The sequence below is a fragment of the Excalfactoria chinensis genome, chromosome 17 (genome assembly GCF_039878825.1).
Source record: "Excalfactoria chinensis isolate bCotChi1 chromosome 17, bCotChi1.hap2, whole genome shotgun sequence".
Taxonomy (NCBI): Eukaryota; Metazoa; Chordata; class Aves; order Galliformes; family Phasianidae; genus Excalfactoria; species Excalfactoria chinensis.
In genome coordinates this window covers 4037805-4057202 of record NC_092841.1, presented here as the reverse complement: position 1 = coordinate 4057202, position 19398 = coordinate 4037805, and the positions used below count along the sequence as shown (strand labels likewise).

Sequence of the window (19398 nt, the reverse complement as noted above, 5' to 3'; positions counted from 1 at the left end):
ATCTCTTTACTAATGAGAGTTAAGAGCAACCACGGGAAAAATCCTTTGGTATCCTACAGAACTGTGATTCCCAAAACCCATCAGGGGAGCAGACAGCACTATTTTGGAGCTTACAGCCTGTTGTCCTAAAGGGAAGGACTGTATCCATAAGGATTCACACACTCCCCATGTCAGCTGTGCATCAAAGAATGAGTATTCATAAAGGAGTCTGAAGATGCACAGATCTAAATCGAGACACAGCATTGCAGTGCACATCTTCAGTACTTGCTCAGTGTCCAGAGAAGAAGGCAAAGTCAGACAGGAGGTTGTTTCCACAGGTTTATAAATCTGATAAATACAAGAATAACACCCTGCCCGCAACAATGGGGCAGGGGAGAGGGGAAGGGAATCACAAAGGTTGCTGAAAGAGCACTGACTCGTACTTGGCAGCTGAAGAGTACAAGTTGTAGGTTTACGCTGATGTGTCAAACAGCCTTTCAATCATCTCTCCCACCTGGTCGACCTGGTATTTGATGTACTTCTCAGGGTTCTTGGTGAAGGGCACATTGCTATACCTGCAAAGGAAAACAACCCACAGGTAGCAAGCAACTGGAACAGAGCAAAAGACCCATTAACCCTTGCCTCCTCTTGTCCGCACTGAGTAAGGCTGCTCCCACCTATCTCCTTCCTCTGTCAGAGAAATCAGCTCCATTCCAGCATGTTCCACTTCAATCTGACAGGATATCTACAACGGGTCTCCCGAGGTTGACATGAACAATCTAAAGTGGCTCAGAGCTTTGTGCTAACTAGAACACCTGCACTCACTGAGCAAGGAATCAGGGTGACAAGCAAATGTTGACAACTAATAGAACTCCCCTGGGCACATTTCAATGTGCAAGATAGTAAAGCTAAGACAGGACAGTAGCAAACTGCCTTACCTCTGGCTAGCCTAGGCCCCCAAAACCTCAGTAAATCCACAGAGGAGATGACAATGTTGCAAGAGGTTCTCACCTGTTCAGGAAGGCACCATAGGTCTCTTTCACAATGGTTTTCTGTGCCCGGCGAATTTTGTCCCGCTGCTCCACGTCTGGGATTGCCCAGGCTTTCTGGATCTTGCACAGCTCCTCCAGCCCATCATTAAAGCCCTGCCCAAAATAAAACTCAGTCAGTGCCCCAGCTGCAATTGCGTCTCTATTGTAGTATTCTTCCCCTCCACTGGTGACCGCCATTGGACAGGCTTCCTCCTTAGGCAGATCTCAGGGATCCCTGTTTCTCTATCCCAGTCAATCATGGGATGTTCTTATGCCACCTCATGCCTCCTTACCTTAAAGCGCTCCTTTATCATCTGCCTCTCCTTATCCTTGAGCTGCAACAAGGAGGGAAAGCAGTAAAAATCCAACATCACAGTTTGCTCACATATTCCCCATCCAACTTAAGTGAAATCCTACCCATTCAGCTCAAGCTTCTCCCAAAGCAGGGAGGAGAAAAATCTGCAGTGAGCAGTGCACCCTACATACAGCAACTGGCTTCCATCTGATGTTTAATGAGGGTAATTTTCACCCAGAACAGGCACAAAAATAGACTTCCTTATGCTTTGAGCTGCTTGTAAGGAAAGGTGCCCAGCAAATCCAAAATAGCAGCATTTGCTCAGGTGAAAAGACTAGAGGCAGAAATTAAAAAGACTTGTGTGGATCTGGACAGGGGAGATTAGAAGGCAGTGCTGTTCCCTGCCCCATCCCAGACACATTATTCACTCCACACAGCAATATTGGTATGGGATATAACAAACGTTTATGGGAATTCTTGAAAATGACCAGGAAGATTCTGGCAGTTTCTATCATCTAAAAACCATCCTTATCCATCCTCTCACCTTCACTCCTGGTTGAAAGACAGGCAGATTTCTCTCCGAGATGTAATCTGTCACCTTTAACCAGCTGAATCCAAGATGAGATGGGAAAGAAGCAAAGAGAAGGAGTTAGTAATACCTCACCAGAGCTATGATGCTCTCACCCATGACCCAAAGGCCAAACTGGATGAAGCATCCACCAAAACCTTCCACAGTGACCAGTTTCTAAGTTAGATTAATTGCTTGGGAAACAGAATGTTTGGGTTTGGTTTCAGACTAGTTTCTGTTTTAGGTGAATCTCTCCCACTCTCCACCAGCGTTGGCCACAAATCTCTCAAGAAGCTCTTAAAAAACTATGACAAAAACTGAGGGATGAACAGAGGGGAGGATGCCACCTGACCTGCGCTGGTAGGTCTGGATCTGCTGTTCAATGAGCTCCCGGTAAGACCTCTCAGCTGTCTTCTGTGTCACAGCTACCAACTGGATCAGCTCAGACCTGAAAGAAGAACAGAAGACATGAGGAAGCACACGAACCAACTGCTATCAGCAAGATCTGTGCCTTTTTACTCTAAAGGGACCTTGAAATGCACAAGCTGGGTGACAGAAGCTGCTCCAAGTTGCTTTCAAAAGCAACACTGTCAATCCTCTCAAGATTAAAGGCTTTTCTGCAACATAAGGCATCTCTGATGGTTTCATCTTCCACTCTTATGTAATGTTTATCCATAGGGCAAAGGTTTCAAAAGGGCAGCTTCAAGAATGCAGTATAGGAGAGTTGGGACAGACGTGCAGGTAAATGCACTCAATACACCAAAACCTGTTTGAAAACTGCACTTAGCATCATCCTAATTTAGAGAGATGAACTCCAATACTACATACTTACTTCTCCAGAGATTTCAGAATGTAGTTGTAGTTGTTGTGCAGAAATATGGCACTCAAAGCTGGGTCTTCATAAACCTTGGATTTACTAAGAAGGTTAAGCTGCAAGTTGCCCAGCACTTTGCCTTAAAGAGGGAACAACAGAGGATGAAGACTTTTGCAGTGAGGCTTCTTGTAACTGATAATTCAGAGAGTGCTTTGTGCTGTTCCTGGGAATCCACAGCAAAGCAAATAGCAGAACCTCAACTAAATGTACAGACAGGGGTACAACAAGCTTTACACAGATCTTTCCTCAGCAGGTCACCAAAACCTCCTAGTGAATGAGTGCTTGGTTGCAGATGGCAACACAGACACAGAATAAGTTTCAGGTCCAGCATGGGTGATCAGAATCAGCCTCACCACGACAGAGGTTCATCACAGGGAACCTGACAGACCTGATCACCATTATAACAGATCACCACAAGGCAGTACTGTGAACTCATCTGAACCTTTCACTGTTAAACAGAAAACAGAGATTTTACAGAGACCTTCCTGAAGTCCTGAAGCAGGACTAAAAGCCCAAAGAACAGTGGGAAAATAGTTTAAGGCAACTGATGATAAAAGCAAAATGAAATTCTGCATTGTACTTTGTCTTGTCTAATTGTAACAGGACAAAACACCCAGCCTGACTATTTCTATCCAACCTCTGTATAATACCCCAGCCCAAACACACAAAGATCACACAGGGTGAAGAGTGCTCTTCACCCAAGAAGTCAAGTGAAAAAACAGCCCATGCAGATGTGGGAAGGTTTGCAGTGTACTCACAGATGTAGGTACTCAGCAGCCTCCTGCTGAACTCCGAGCTGTAACTACTAGCTGAAGAGCTGGTCTCTGAAAAGAAGAAAGTCTCAGGCCAGTTAACATGCCATGGGAAAGAGGAGGGCATACGTGATCAGCCTGATTCTACGCAGACAAGCCCCTTCCCCGTTGCTATGGAATTAGTGCTGAGCTCCTATCAACAGTGAAATTAGCTCCCTATTTCAGTGATGATTGTCAGTGGATTATTTAGGGTGAGGATGATCCTTGCATCTGCAACAGGTGCTGGGCACCCTAGCAGAAACCATTCCCTAGTGCTCAGAGGACAACCTCCATCTTCTTGATTAGAAGCGCATCCTCCCCATCCTTCCCCCACCATCTAAAACAGGGTTTTAAGCAACAGCAATGTGCAGGCAGAGAGCAAACGAGCTGGAGCTGTTAACAGCAGGCATACAACAGTAACTGAAACAAGCAAAAGAGCTCTGGAAAGTTTCAGCCATCCCCACAGTCGCCAACAGGGCCTGCTTGGCTCTGTACAAGAAACCACACCAGCACGAACACCTACTCATGGGCAAGCAGTGGCTGTGGGCTGGCATGTGTCCCTCTGTCTGCGCACCAGAGGGATGGCTTTCTGCCCCTGAGGACCTGTGGGCTTGGGACACACAGGGCAGCTATCTCCTCCTTCCCCACCAGAGAGTCTGGCAACCAAGCCTAGCTCGGGTGGTCTGAGTTAGTAAGCACCCCCTGGGAAAGGCCTCAGGGCTCCTGTTGCCAGGAGTTGGACAATGAGGAACCAAGCACACATGGGATAAGGCATGACACCAGCTGGGCCAATTTGCTACCCATGCCAAACAGACTCAGTGCCATGAGAGTGCCTTTAGCCTGTTTCAGCTCATGTGGCATCTCTCTTTGTCTGCAGGTGACAAGCCCTATTCTCTCCAGCTCATTGGCAAGAGTTACTTACCCTCCCCTCCCCTTTTTCCCTTTTCAATTATGTGTCTCTTTTTTTTTTTTTTTCTCCCCTTTTATGTGTTAATTTATTTATCACTCCCAGAGAACAAAGAATTAACATACATCACAAGTGTCCAAGGCAATATAAGTGGGTATGTGAGGGTAAGTCTGCTTACCTCTGGGATCTAAAGGAATATTGTATGTGTCCCCAAGAACTAAAAGGATTAAGGCAGAGCAGAGAGAAAAAGGGGAGGGAGGAGAGAGAAAAAGAAATGCAAAGTGCAAAAACACAGGTTAGAGACCACCTTCCCTTTGAGAACTAAGCAGATATTAACACAGAGCAGCCACAGACAGTTACACAAGAGAGCAGGCAGGAATCCCTCCAAGGCCACAAATGGAGCTGGAAATGGTGGAGAAAAGGCTGAGTCTAACTTCCTTCCCCTGCTAGAGACATCGTTTGTATTGTCATTGTTTGCATTTAACCTCACTCCAAGTCACTTCAAGCTAACTTTCAAGACAACAGAAAACCTTCTCACACATCAGCAGCACTTCACTGGTCCTTGAAATGCACTGCACAGCCCATGTAACCCTTCCAAGAAGCTACATAAAACCATCCCACCCTACCTCTGTGTGGTTATACAGGGCCCTGCTGAGCGGCCCTGCAGGCAGTAAAAGCATCAGATTGGAGTCACTGCATTTAACTGGTAAGCTTTGCAATTGTTGTTACTACTTGAAGGGAACATTGCAGAGAAAACAAATGCATGTATTTCCCATCATTTGGGATTGCTCTGAGACTTTTCAAACTCAGCTCCAGTCATCCACATCTGTGCAAGCAACTGGAAAAGTGTCATTAGAAAAGCACCTTTGGGTGCAATTCAACATCCCAGAGCAGACACCTCTATTAACAGAGGTAAATGTTCCTAAATTTCTCTGATCTGATGATGCTCTGTCTAGAGTGACATCAGGTCACCTGAACAGGAACTACAACTTGACCAAAACTCAGTAACTAGAGTGAAACTCAAAATGAGGACAGCCTTGCCATGCACTGATGTCCCGTGCTGTGCTCCAGTTCTGCACCTCACCAACCTGCTCTGTTCTGACCTATTTGAAAGCATGAGCTCTGTCTAGGCCAAGGGCTCACTGCAGAGCTGGGAGCTGCTGTTCTGCACGGAACCAAGAGTCAAGCTGATAAGCAGCAGCATGCTCAGAATCACTACATGAGGCCAGTGCTCTCAGCTTTTGATACATGTACTTCCTTCTGGAACTAGTTTCTTTAGCGACCTCAAGAGCAGAGCTAAAACTTTTCCCACCTGAGCATGAGTAGCTCTCAGGAGGCCCAACCTGATAGTGGCTGGACACTGAGGAGACTTCTCTTGCTACTGCTGTTGTACTCTAACCAGAGAATGTGGCAGAGAAAGAAGGTAATTCATCACCTTGTAGCCCAGCTACAGCTAAAAGTGGACCTTGTTCAGTACAGTCACGGGGAATCGGTTCTGTGTCAAATTTAGAGCTAATTTTTTAAGGCATCCACTCTCAACACTACAGTATCAATCGATCTGATAAGTACCTGATAAGAGCAAACATGGAAAGCCAGCAGAGAAACGCTCTGCATAGCCTGGAGCTCTCCACAAAACCAACTATATGGTCATGGCAGATTGGAGGACAGGACGCACCATAAGGCAAAGGACAGGAGGAGAACCAGTTCACACAGTGCACGCTGAGGTTTGATCTTTTTAGGGAACACATCCAGGCGATTTGGGAAAGGAACTGCATGCCCAAATAAACCCCATGCATGTACCTTGAGATGCCAGCATGGCACCTGCTGTCTCCTGGAAATCCAACAATTGCTGTAGGAAAAGGATGGCCTGGAAGAGAGGAAGGGAAGTGAGGAAACAGAGTCAATTGTTTTTATGCTCCGCTATTAAGGATCATGAAGGAACACATCTCTTCTTACTCAGAAGCCTTCAAGAAACAGATTACTGTGCTCTTTTGAGTTGCTGGGTTTTACCCACACAACCACCTCACATCTTAGTATAGGCAATCAGCTAATTTTTTCCATGGAAGCTGGTTAACTGCCCTTCTAACACCAAGACAGCTGTCACAGCTTAATTTAAAACCAGAAATTTCCCTGCTGCTCTTCCTAAAACCTTTTCAGGGGTTGTTTTTGACTACGAATGATTCAAATCATCATCACGTACGTTGCTGGTGAGTTCATGAACTGTCCCATCTTTCGGCATGTTATATTCCTTGTCTGGATCATTCTAAGAAGAAAGAAAAAGACATGGTGAGCATGTAAGGAAATTGAAGGCATCTACAATACAACCACTGCTGCAAGCGAGCTGTATGCTTGTTCATTTAGCCTCTCAGCACCTCCATACTTGTCTCTCACAGTGCCACCTCCTGGTGCTCAGTAAGCACTGGCAGCTCAGGATCACAGGGGTTTTGTTCAGGACATGACCATCAAAAGTTCAGCTCACTTAAAGGTCACTGCATTGACCAAACCCCACCTGATAAGGGGGCAGTTTAGCCAGAGTCCTCCAAAACTTCTGAAGTCAGCAATTTTCCCTTCTTTTCAAGCAGGATTAAATTCTGACATTTGACTTGAATATCTCATGGAGGCCTCTTGTATTTGAAACCAGCCACCAGCATTCAATATTTGCAGCCAACCATCCAATACAATCTAGCAAGCAGAGCCTTGCTTTGGAGTCAAAAAGTTGTCTCATTCATGGAAAGTGAAAAGCTCAGCTGGGAGTTCTGCTCATAAAACCTCCCTTTCTAAACTCGTTTGTCTTGCTAGAGAGAATAGCGAAGGTAATCATACCTTAATGTTGTCAGCAAACTCTTCCAGGGCCTTCGCACCAGTTGTCTCCATGGAAGTGATCAGCCCTGGCAGTTTGTTCTTTGTGCCTGCTGCAGTTCCCTGAAATAGTCCCATAACAGATCAGAGAAAGAAAACAAGCAATATCTGACCCTTTGTCCAGCACCTATCCTTCTCTTTCCCCCACACCCAATCATCTCATTCACCACGTATTGAAAGAATACTGATAGCCTGATAGCCCTAATCAACAATGAGCGAAATCCTGCACTCTTTGGTGTGACAGGAGAAGAAGATGCTGTGACATTAACGACAACCAGGACTCGCTCCCTCTTGTATCTCTTGTTGTGCAGTACCTAACAGAGCAGGTTGGTGAATCAGTCATCAGCTCCAGCTGGAAGCAGAAGGAAAAGTGCTTTGCTATACCTGGATGTCATATCTAATACCTGGAGCATCTCATGGCATGGTCCAAGCAGGCTTTCCTCAGAGGAGGTGATGGTCCAGACATCAGCAAGCACCGTTTAAATTAAGTTCAACAGTGCAGTGTCAGATGAAACGCTGCAGTGGTCATGTATGCTACAGAATAATGTAGATAGTCCATCACCAGGTCATGACAAACAAGACAGAACTGCTGCTGAGAAGTGCTGACCCAACATCACAAAAGAAGCAACGTTGGGAGTGACAGGTGCAGCTATGCTGAAGAACAGAGGTGACACTGCTTTGTTCAAAGCCACTGTAGTCATCTCTTCCAAAGCTCTCCAGTAAAACCCAAGTCATATGATTGCTTTCATTCCCATCGTACTCACCTGCAAGACCTGGTCAAATTCTGGCTTCATCTGCTTGAGGTGCTTGAGGATGGGGAAGATGGTGAGCACAGCTGAATAGTCATGTCGGATGATGGCTTTCCGGGCTGCTGAGACAATGTTATCACCCTCCATGATCAAGTTATCTAATGACTCCTGTAACAAAGCCAGACAGTCAGAAGTAAGAAGTGAGTTCTGCCCAAACAGCATAAGGGGCTGCTTGGTACCCATCAAGTATGTAAATTTAGCTGCTGGGTCACTTGTGGTACCCAGACACAGAGCACACATTCTCCACAACCAGCTGCAATGGTTCCCTGCACAGGACTGGGAGGACAGCATTAACAGTGTTGGTGCTCTTGGTGCATCCACAGCAGATGGAAGAATCCACATCCTCATAATGAAAAAGCAGGGAAAAAGAATTTGTATGTATTCTTTATAAGGGATACCAAGGGGAGAGGCCCAACTGACCTGGATGAGGGAATCAAAAGTCTTCTTCTGGTGATGCTCTGGGACGATTTCTGTCAGGAGCTGGTACTCACTCTGGGCCAGTTTGACAAAGGCACTCACACAGTGAATATACGCATCGATCTCGATGTCGAACACATCATCCCTCCCTGTAAAGGCAAGATGTTTTTAAGACAACCAAATACGCACTGAACTTCCAGCAGCTCTGCTCACTCCAAGGCCTCAGATTACACAAAAAGCACACAGTTCTTCTTAAACAAGCAGTGCTGGCTTTGTGCCCGTCCTGGTGCCCCTTTGGTTTGTGCGTGGAAAGCTCTGCACACCCCAGAGGAGGCATGCAGAGTTATCTGTGGTTCAAGAAACTGACACATCAGGATAACATCAGCTCTTCCCAGCCTCATGACAAAAGGCAAGTTTGAAACTCTTCTGGGATGCAAACTTAATTTAAACAAGGGCTTGAACAAAGAGTTCTACACTAAGGATGGTCTGAGGTGAATTATTCAATGCCTCTCCTTGTATTTTTAGGCTTCCTTATCCCCATTTGTCAGGTAGATGAACAACTGCCACACTGCATCCGCATTTCTGGGAAATCAAGGCTGTACTGGAAGGCAGCCTCTTCACATAGGCAGTAACTAAAGAGAACAACAGGCAGAAGGACAACTAAAACCTACAAAGCAGGAATACAGACACAGTTAGGTGAGGTATCTGCCACAAAATGTTGTGCACAAATATTCAAATTCTTAGCATATGAATGTCTCAAGACCCAGCAAGGAACCTATAGAGTAGGCATAAGAAGTGCCAGTAAGATACAAAGGCACACACCAACTCATGCCAGCCACTAGCTGGATTTGTCAACAGGACAGACGCAAACAGACTCACATCATCCTGCAGAACTCAGATTCCTGTAGTAACCATTATAGAACAGCAAAACTAATGCAGAGAGGCCTTCTCTGAGCTGCAGGCTGCTGCCTCCCTCCTGCCAGCAGCATCAGCAACTCTAGATGGAGAAAGAACCAACACTGACAGGTACCTCGGGATGATCTTTTAAAGGTTCTGGTCAGCAAGTGACAAGCAAATGTGATGTGGTATTACACATGGCCTACGGTGTGCTACCTGCCACACGTGATCCCTGTTTGCTTCACTTCTGCACTAACCAAGCCAGTAGCTACCTGCAGGAAAGAGCACCTCAGCACGGTGGCCATCAGCCTTTGCTTAGGCAAAACTGGGGTCCCCCGTTTGAGGGCTTGGGCTGTGTGCAATTAGTAGGAGTGAATTCTACTGAGACGAGCCAGAGCTTCACAGACAGAGAAGGCCCATGCTCCGAGCCTACCACGTAGATGAACGGCCACTGGCTATGAGACTACTGTGAAACATGCTGAAAAGAAGGGATGTTAGCCAGCTTGTTATGAAGTGACAACATGGTACTTACCAGCAACCGGCCCATGCTTGTCGCTCAGGGTATCGGAAAGGTGTTTAACTCGTAAATCATGCTCATGACCTAGTGAGATGTCAGCCGGCACAAACAGAAGGCGCAATTTATCCAGGGTGGTTACAGCATGGATGCTCACACTGGCTGGAAGCTGCTTCAAGCTTGGCTTATTTCATCTGATTGACATTTTTTTCCCTACACAATCCTGGGAAAGCTACCTAACCAAATCCCTGTATGGGGCTATGTAGAAATAGCAACCCTTTGAAACCTGATGAGAAGTGAGAGTTCAGTCATTTCCTGGGCCACAGGTGTTGCTTGAACCTCCTCAGAGTCATAAGCTCTGAAATGAATAGTAGGCACCAGAAGTCCAATTTGTACCCACAACCATTACAAACCAAACTCTAAGCCCATCTCCTGCTCAGCACTGAGAACATTTTTCCCCCCAGTGAGTGATTCTAGTCACTGTCTGGGACTCAGTAGACAACAGTGCAGGTGCTGAAGAGATCTACTTCAAATGAATACATAGCAGGAGTTAGAAAGGTCTTACAGATGCTTTGAGGCAAATGACCTTCCCTCTCTGATAAGACTGCTATGAGCACAGGAGATTGGAATATGGAAGGACACCATTTAGGTAGGTCTTCACAGATGATGCAGTGGGTTCACTGTGGTGTGACACTTCTACATCAGGTTTGGAAAGGTCACTAGGAAACTCAATGTCTCAAAGTCCAGGCAAAAAGAAAAGAACAGAAACACCGCAGGCAGATGTCATCAGAGCAGAGCTTCCATTAGCCACATTCCCATGATGGACTGACTGCTTTAAGGTAGGATTCTTCTCCGTTTACACTTATGTCTACGGAGACTTTGAAATTTAGACACTAAATTCAGAGACCTAATTTGGCCTTCCAGTACTTTCCAAGGAACCAGCTCCCCAGAGATAGCTCTGCTTATGATGCTGTCCACCAAGCACTCGGCTAATGGAAGCCCCACCTGGAAAAGCAAGGCTGATAACACAGAGAAGCTCAAAGGTGAAGTAGCTTGGAGCTGTGATTACCTTCCATAGGAATGAGGTTAGAGGCCCCCTTTTTCCCATCTAGACCATGCTGAGAGTACTGTTTCAGAAGGTTCTGAGCCTTACGGATCGTGCCTGTCACCAGAGCCAGAGAGAAGAGACAAGAAGACCTAGAAAATGAGTGAAAGAGAACAAACCCAGAACACCAGCCCTTCACCAGCAGCTGTCACCTGGGCCCAACGAGAGGATGCTGGGCACCAATGAGCATGCTCAGCACGTGAAGAACCCAAAACTCATGTCCAAACGTGATAATACAATGGCATGTTTAGGTTGCCCCCCTTCTTCCAGGGGAGGATATGAAGTTCAGCCAAGGCTACAGAATATACTTGGCTGTTTTGCAGACGAGCCTCCCCTGAGCTGTGGCGTGGACAGTTTCCATCCAGCATGGTGCTACCTGCTCCCAGAGCCACAAGCACAGCTCATCCTCAGGGCTGCAGGAAGAGGTGCCCTTCTGAGGGGTATTTTCTGAGCATGCTCAATACAGATCCCCACAGCCAAGAGGAGGAATGATCTCTGGCATTCCAGGAAGCGATAAAAGAGTGACAACCTCAGGGACTCGAGAGAGCAATTGCAGCAGCAATTCCCACCACAGGAATCAGAATAATGGACACTGCCCACCCATGTCTAACTCATATGAAGTCACTCTAACCCCCAAGACACTCTTCTTCTAAAGGAACCTCAAATCAATTAAAACCATGGGGGAAAAAAACAACAACAACAGTGGGTTAAAAGATTTGTACTTAACAAACACAAATAAAAAACAGACAGAACTGAACAAAAGCCGGTGCTGGATATACAGCTAAAAGCATACACAAAAAAAAGCATTAATGGGACAACTAAAACCAAGCACTGTTTCCACATTAAAAGGTTAGCGGTCATGCAACAAGCTACAGTGATCACAAGCACATGGACATCCTTCCACAGCAGAGCTTCACCTTTGCCTGCACAAGAGGGAATAGAAAGCTTTAGGAAGGCAGAAGGACGCTCCATTGAAAACCCAGATGAAACAGAATTGGGCTGTGTAAATGAAAAAGGATCAAAGAAATAAAAATGGGGCTGCCAACGACACTAAGAATCATTGCCCTACTTTAAAGCAATAAATACTTCAAACATGCAGAAAATGCCTGCATCCACCAGTAAACATTCAACATAGTGCAGGCTGGAAACGAGTGCCAACTGGCAGAAGCTGAGGACAGCTAACCCTGGAGGAAAAACAAGAGCACACTGCAAAACAACGCCCTGAGGCACAGGATCACAGGGCACTGCGCTGTCTCACCTAACCCTAACTGCAGGCACTGACCAGTTCCAACACACACCCCATCTGGGGTCATCTTGAAAAGGACCCTACACTGAGACCTTTTGGCACAGCTCATCTCATCTTCCTTTGGCAGCTCCCCCCTCACACTGGGGTACTGCGCTTCCTTGCTCTCCACTCCCTAATCCTAACCCTACATACTGACCAGGTGTCTGGCAGGCTGATGGAATCGTCACATCTTGCAGACATGGTGTCTCAATCTGAGTAGCACAGGAATGGGACAGAGGTTCCCAGTGAATTACCAAAGTGCCTCTCCAAGGCTTGCAATGAACAGTACATGCATGCTTGTTTACAATAAACAGGAGTACATCCATCTGTAAACCACATTCAGCTGGCAGGAAAACTCTAGACCCACACCAGGCAGTGGGACAACTTATGACCTTGTGCTGATGGATTCACTCTGAGCTTCTTAAACGCAATCAAGTGAGAGGGAAGAACATCACTTCTTCCAAGCCTCCTGAGGCTTTTCACACCCAACCCTTCCACTTCATCCCTAGCTACGTTCAGAAACCTTGTTTCTGGCTTAAAAAATCAAACAGACAGTACTACTGCTGCTGCCAGCAGGATCTCCCATGGCAGGGACTGTTAGAGCACTTCCCCACAGCTCACCCCTATGGTTTCCTCCCTGATGAGAGTTGAAACACCTCTGCCTTCATTTACATAAGCACAATTACCAGCGTACACACTGACACACACCCTAAATGTTTGTAGACATCGCTTCAGTGCTGCCATATCCCTCTTACTTAGTGTTGTCATTAGCCTTTAATGCATTCTAGTGCAAAACAAATGCTTTTGTTCCACGCTTGCTTTCCCTTGTCAGGCAGCTCTCAGACCAAATGGGATGGCATTTCAACTACTAATGAAAGCATCACATTTGAGCCAGGCAGTGATCAATATGGGAAGCAGGAACAGTCTCTTTATTCTGCCACACAAAGACTGCACACAGCCTGTCTTCAGGTAGCACCCTGCTGCTGGGTAAAACCGAGCTGCTAAGGAAGCCAACTGAAAAAGAGCTCCCAGCAAACTGCTTAAAAAATGATAAGTAAATAAATAGCAAACGGCAGAGATTCCTCCAACTCAACTTGGCAAGTTTCAGTTCAGAGGAGATGATCTGGCTTTAAAAATCTGACTGCTGGAGGTGCTTCTAATTGCATGCTTTAACAAGAGACAGTGCAGGGTATACCACCAACAAATGAAACAGTGATGAAGGTTGACACAATACAAGGACACGAAGTTTCTGCCTTGTTACCCTGTCCCTAATATCTCACTTTCCCTCTAGCTGCAACTTCCCTTCCACTTTGCTCTGTGGGTAAAAAGGTTATAGAACATCAGATTTAGTTTGTTATTGATCGCCTGCAACAGGTTAAAGTGTGCGCTGGGGTGTGCACTGGGATACTCTTCCCTGAGGATCAAGGAAATCTACTCCCTTATTCAAACAGTGAGAAAACCCCTCACCTAAAGCACAGTTTTGTGGGACATTCCTTACTGAAACAACAGCACAGGAAAAAAAAATACCAAAATTATTTGTCTGTAATTGAACAAAAGCTAAAAATCAGGCAAATCAAACGCCATCAGGTGAATATGATTATTAAGAGAATCACTGTACCAGCGTGAAAAGAAGATCAGACTTTCACCTCAGGAGCTGTCCTTGAAAGCTGACAGAACTGCAGAAATACTGGGGAACCTAAGCTTGAAGATTATCTTTCCCTACTATCTAATTTCATTTCATTACAATTTAGTGCCATACGAGATGGGTGTCGTATAGGGTTTAACCACTCCTGCCCTTCAAGAGCCACAGTCTGTTTCTCTGCCTTTGTTCACAGAAGACTGGAGACAACCCCTGAGATTGACAACACCCCCAGTAGATCATTTGAAATGCTCCGTCCTTCACACACTGTCAGCTGTGCGAGTACACTCAGACTGCACTCTGCAACTGCTACCTGGCCCATCTCACAAACTGTGATTAAACGGAGCAAAAAGAAGCCAAACCTCTTAGCAAGTTTACAGCTGAGGTATTCTGTAGTCTTGGATGTCCAAATGCATCCATTTTGGAGGAGAGGCCTTGTCTGTAGAGAACAAAAGCTTACATAGACTTTTCTCTCTGTGTAAGCATCCAAGATTTGAGACTCATTAAAAGAAATACTAAAGAACAGTTTTAAAGCTCCATAGGAAAGTCAAACGTGGTAAAATGCTGGCTGCATCCACTGACTGCAACACATCAGCTCTCAGGAACAGCTCCAGGGCACAGCAGTAATGGCACAGATTGATTCAGAAGCACCAGATGAGCGATCTCTGAATGTACAGACTTCTGCAGGCAGGTTTCCCTCTCCAAATATCCCAGGCACACCCTCTGCTTTAGCACAAAGAGGTCCAACAAAGCCTCTCCGTTCAGAAGTGAAGAAAGCGAGCATCAGGGTCAGCACACACACGCACATAGACATACATTACCTGGGATGAGGACTGCATTCACATCGGGATTATAGAAATAAACACAACACAATTAAAATGGATGTTCCTTCCTCTCTCTCCCCACCCCATCTATTCCCATTCCCTATCCACATTTCTTGTTTTCCTGAACCCATGGGAAGTGTTTGGACAACATGGCAACAATACTGGGCTGGGAGAGAGTTTTTTCCCCAAACAAACCCACAGCAGTCCACTCTTTACTGACCTCCATCCCTATTTACTCTGGAGATAGCAAGGTGCTGGGACAGACACAGGGGGATAACATCACTGCTCTGCCATAGGAGGCATGCACCAGCTTTTGCTGTCCCTCCCAGCCATGCTCCCACTAGATGGCATATTTCAGAGCCCAGAACCCCAGCACCACACTCCAGCTGGAGAGGTGCACAGGAGTGATCAGCCTCATCAGCTACACAGTAAAACTCCATTATGAGGACAGGCAGAATAACTCAAGAGCCACAGACAGGCTGAGGCAAAAGCTTTAACAGCCCTTCCAAAATTTGATGAGTACAACTTTGGATCTGCAGGCACCTGCCTAGTCCCTGCCCCAGCTCCTGATGAATTCTCAGCTTCCTATAGCACAGTAATAATTTACTAGTGATCAAAGAGATATGCTTTATCAGGTCTGAGTTTTCCATTTTGCTGTAACACAGGAGATATTCCATGTTCCAAGGCTGAGGACAAATGTTCTCAAATCACATTCATTTCCTTCTCTCAGGTCTCTTTTAACTGACCTCCTTTTGTTAAAGTAACAGCCTGTTCTTTCCCTGTATACAGAGCCCACCCCACCTCTTTACACTGCCCAGAGAACAGACCCAATTACTTGAGAAGCAAAGATAAGGTCTATAATCTCAGTATTGAATCCAGGGCAGAGAAGAGGTGCTGCTTACTTCTAAAATCCCATTTCTCCTCTGGCCTGGAAAGTGCACAGAATCTACTTCAGCAGCGAGAGGTCCTGCACGCATGTGTCAAACACCCAGGCAAGATGATACACTGTACAGAGATCCCCCCCATTCAGTGACTCACCTGGTCTCTTGATTGGCTTTTTGGTAGGAGTGTCCTTCCTTTTGTTCTGAATGGCAGGGGAATACGGGACCCCTGTAGAAGAGCTGTTCTTACGGAAGTGGTCTTTCAGCCCCTTGATGGAGCGGTCGAGCTGGACAGAACGGATTTGAAAGTACACTGTCATGAAATCTAAGGAGACAAAGTAGAAGCAGGATTATAAGCAAACAGGAAACACAAAAGAAGAGAAAAAAATTGCTGCTGAAACACCATGGCCTGAAGGGGACTTTAATGGTGTTGATGTAGGAAACTAAATAAGGGCTTTTCCCTCCCAGAATATCAAAATCCAACAACTCTAAATCCAGAAACTAAAATACAAATAGACTCAATAGCAAAAGCAATAACAGTACAGAGGAGGCAGATGCCTCTCTATCTCATAATGGAGAAGCTGAAACAGACAGATAACTCAGAGATGGTAAAACCTGAAATAGAACCCAGGCAGTCCCGGTGAATCCTCCATTCCCATTGGAAAGCCTTCTTGTCTTTCTTAAAGACCAGGCTTCCTTCCTCTACTGTATTCACTCAGACCCTCCCACCACACCCAAGAGTAAATGCATGCCACAACCAAAAGCGCATCAGTTTTGGAACTGATGGGAGATATCTGTGCAAGACACTATGAAATCAATACAAGCACTCTATTTCCAGCATGAAAAACCTCAAATAATTCTCAGGTGTCACGACTCACAGAGATTAAATTTGGGGAGGGGGGGTTCACTGTCTGAAAGCAGAATATAAACTGCCTAACAAGAACGAGCCATATATACTTCAGTTGCTTCCTTTCATCATGGAAAAATTCTTAAGCAGCTTTTAAGGCTGTCTGTCATACTTGCTTGGCGCAGTAATCCCCGCTCAGAATTAAATCATTGCAGTGGGGGTAGTTCTAGTAGCTGTACGCATGTGAAAGAACAGGTTTCTTGTAACAGGTCCACTAAATCACTCCAAACCAAAGGAAAAGTCAGTAATAGAATATAAGGATGTAGGTAAACTCTGATGCTGCAAAACAGGAAAGAGATATATTGACTGAGGAAAATATTTTGTGCTGCTTTTATAGCCCTCTTTGGTCATGTTTAATTAAAAATGGCTGCTCATTAATCGTTCACAAGAGGGAGAAAGTCATCGTTGCCTTGCACATTTGTTATATCTCAGCACTAGATGATTGCAGCTCCAACACCCGGCCCTCAGGTGACCAGTGGAGAGCACTGACTCAATACAGAACTACAAGGGAACCCCACACAGCACTGCCAACCTTGATTCCTGCCATTTTCCACCAGCCAGCCAGAGATGCGGATGACATCGTGCAGGACACTCTCTGGGAGGTGCTCCAGTGCCATCTCCTCCTGTGTGTCCATTTCATCATCTCCACTGATCAGGTCCAGGATGAGGATGGGTGGGACAGGCTTGGTGTGTCGCGTCATCAAGCTGCGGAACTCGGATTCCAAGGACTCTTTTCCCCTCTCAAAGAGGGATTTCTGGCACAAACCAGCAAAGGACAGAAGAACAGGGTTTTTGTAATCAGTCACTCACAAGTCTTTCTGCATGAGATTGCACTTTCTGCAGCATTTCTAATCACTGTCCAGTACTGCATGCTTCAAACTCCAGTGCCTGTAGCTAAGAGACTTCTAATGACTTAGTTACATATGGAAATGCCTGGGAGTTGCTCAGTATATAAAGCATGAAAAGAGCAAAATATCACAAGCAAAATTGCTGTCAGGTTCAGACTGAAACCAAAGCAATCATTTTTTCAGCTGTGCCCAAACACATTCTTTATCAGGCAGCAAGCCCACCAACCTCTCACTGCAAGAGAGTAAGTGTGGCTCTATGGCTGTCCCTGTCTCACCCATGCAAGCTTCCAGACTTGTGACCTACCACACGGTTCAGCTCTGGGCTGTCTGGATTGTTGTCCTGGAAGTATTCCACTGCTTTCTGGATTTTGTCCATGCAATTCAAGTACTCCTCCAGTCTGCCAGTGGGGCTAAAAATAAAAGCAAAAACAAAAAGGATCAGAAGAAGAAAAACACAAAGCGTGTGGAGTCAGCGCCTACCTCTGCCCCAAGAACTGGTAGGATGGAGCACCCCAGCAAGACCTAGCTACCCAACTCACCCTTCCTTTATGATCTTCTCTGTGTCCTTAGCCACATGGTAGTAACTGATGACGTGATCCAAGCAGGACAAGGTTTTTTCCACGTTCTCCTGCAAGCGCTGTAGATTCTCTGTCTGTTTATGGACAGGGATGATCGAGTTCTCCAGCTTCATCAAACGACTTTCAAAGGAAGAAAGGATAGAAACCTACATGCCAAGAGAGAAAAAAGAGTTGAGGACATCCCTCCACATGAATTCACACTATAGGTTAGTAGCTAGAATAGGGCAATCAGGCACCTTCAGGCCCCACTTCTGTTCCAGGCTTGATACAAATTTGCCATGGCCCCTTAAAGCAGGCTGTCTAAACTTTCTCTGTCCTAATGAATAATGAATCATTACAATACAGACCACCTGCTGTCAAGGATAGGCCAACCTTACATTTGTACAGCATGCAAAACAGCACTAAGGAAGAGCAGAACTTTACTTGACAGCAAGAAACAAAGCCACTGGAAATGCCTGGAGGTGCCTTAGAAAAAAAAGAGATCAATAAAAACATAACCTGGCAGCCACTTTACTCCATAACACTAAGAGGTAAAACAGAGAAGTACAGCGCAAAGGCACAGCGTAGCATGAACGCTCTTTTATATTGCAAGTATTTGTTTTTTAAGAGGGTCTGCCACTTCTGAACTGTGGAAAACCTCAGCAAGCCCACAGAGGGTGACTTCGCATCATTTCTTTCAAGAAGAAAAAGGACAGACTGTAAGGAGATGGAGCCTTTGCTTTGCACCCACACCTCCCAAGGAGGGAAGCACGGGTTGGAAACCAGCCTGTGGAGTGTAAGAGCAAGTGATTTATTACTCTGTGTTGTTCAGACAAGCACAAAATACCACCCTTGAACATGAGCTTTCCTAAGGATGAACAGACCCTGACCCAGCGTTAAGGCCGAACCTCAAGGAGTTCCTCACCATGTTCTTCGTGAGCTGGTCGCTCTTCTCAAGACTCTCTTTGATAAAGGACAGAGTTTCTTCTTCCTGCAGCCGGGATGAAAAGCAGTTTTCATTCAGGGCATTTAGCTCACTGAACACCACAGCTGTGAGACAGAGCCCATAGAAAGCCGCCGTGCCCCAGCAGCGAGCAGGCCGCACTCAGACACCCCCCGACCCTGAGGAGACATTCCGAGCCCCGGGAGCCGCCAGGCCCGTCTCCGAGGCAACGCGCTGAGGCTGCAGGCCCGACCCCACCTCCGAGCACCGGCAGGGCCTGCAGCGCGCTCCCGGCCCAGCCCCACCTGCTTGAGCTTGTCCTCGATCTCCCTCCTGCGGGCCGACATCTCCTCGGTGGGGATCATGGTGCTGCGGGGCGCCGGGGCCGCGCTCCACGGAGAAACCCCACTACCACAGCCCTCTTCCGGTCGGTTACAGCCGCGCCGCCATTTTAGGTGCGGCAAGGCA

General features: G+C 46.3%; 1 protein-coding gene across 9 annotated transcripts; it reads right to left on the bottom strand.

Annotated features, from left to right (window-relative positions):
- Positions 1-306: 306 nt before the first annotated feature.
- On the bottom strand, positions 307-19398 carry EXOC7 (exocyst complex component 7). 9 transcript variants are annotated; one of them, XM_072351797.1, is made up of 21 exons: positions 19236-19398; positions 18913-18978; positions 17970-18154; positions 17735-17840; positions 17115-17337; positions 15833-16000; positions 14792-14803; positions 9960-10028; positions 8534-8679; positions 8069-8221; positions 7269-7367; positions 6646-6708; positions 6246-6312; positions 4624-4662; positions 3506-3571; positions 2706-2826; positions 2226-2321; positions 1850-1913; positions 1304-1345; positions 991-1124; positions 307-554 (listed from the first exon to the last, which is right to left on the bottom strand). In XM_072351797.1, the coding sequence occupies exons 1-21, from the start codon at positions 19293-19295 to the stop codon at positions 452-454; spliced, it is 2082 nt and encodes a 693-aa protein (XP_072207898.1). In that variant the 5' UTR covers positions 19296-19398; the 3' UTR covers positions 307-451. The 9 variants fall into 9 exon arrangements, with proteins under 9 accessions (XP_072207898.1, XP_072207894.1, XP_072207896.1 ...); XM_072351793.1 differs by lacking the exon at positions 14792-14803 and adding an exon at positions 11011-11103; XM_072351795.1 differs by lacking the exons at positions 4624-4662; positions 14792-14803 and adding an exon at positions 11011-11103.

Bases quoted from the DNA above. Each gene is read 5' to 3' on its own strand.
- EXOC7 (XM_072351793.1), bottom strand. From the start codon at position 19,295: ATGATCCCCACCGAGGAGATGTCGGCCCGCAGGAGGGAGATCGAGGAC. The intron at 10,029-11,010 runs GTAATCACAGCT...ACATCTCACTAG, and splicing joins TAACCTCATTCCTATGGAAG to GTCATGAGCATGATTTACGA. The intron at 3,572-4,623 runs GTAAGCAGACTT...TCTTCTTTTCAG, and splicing joins TATTCCTTTAGATCCCAGAG to AGACCAGCTCTTCAGCTAGT.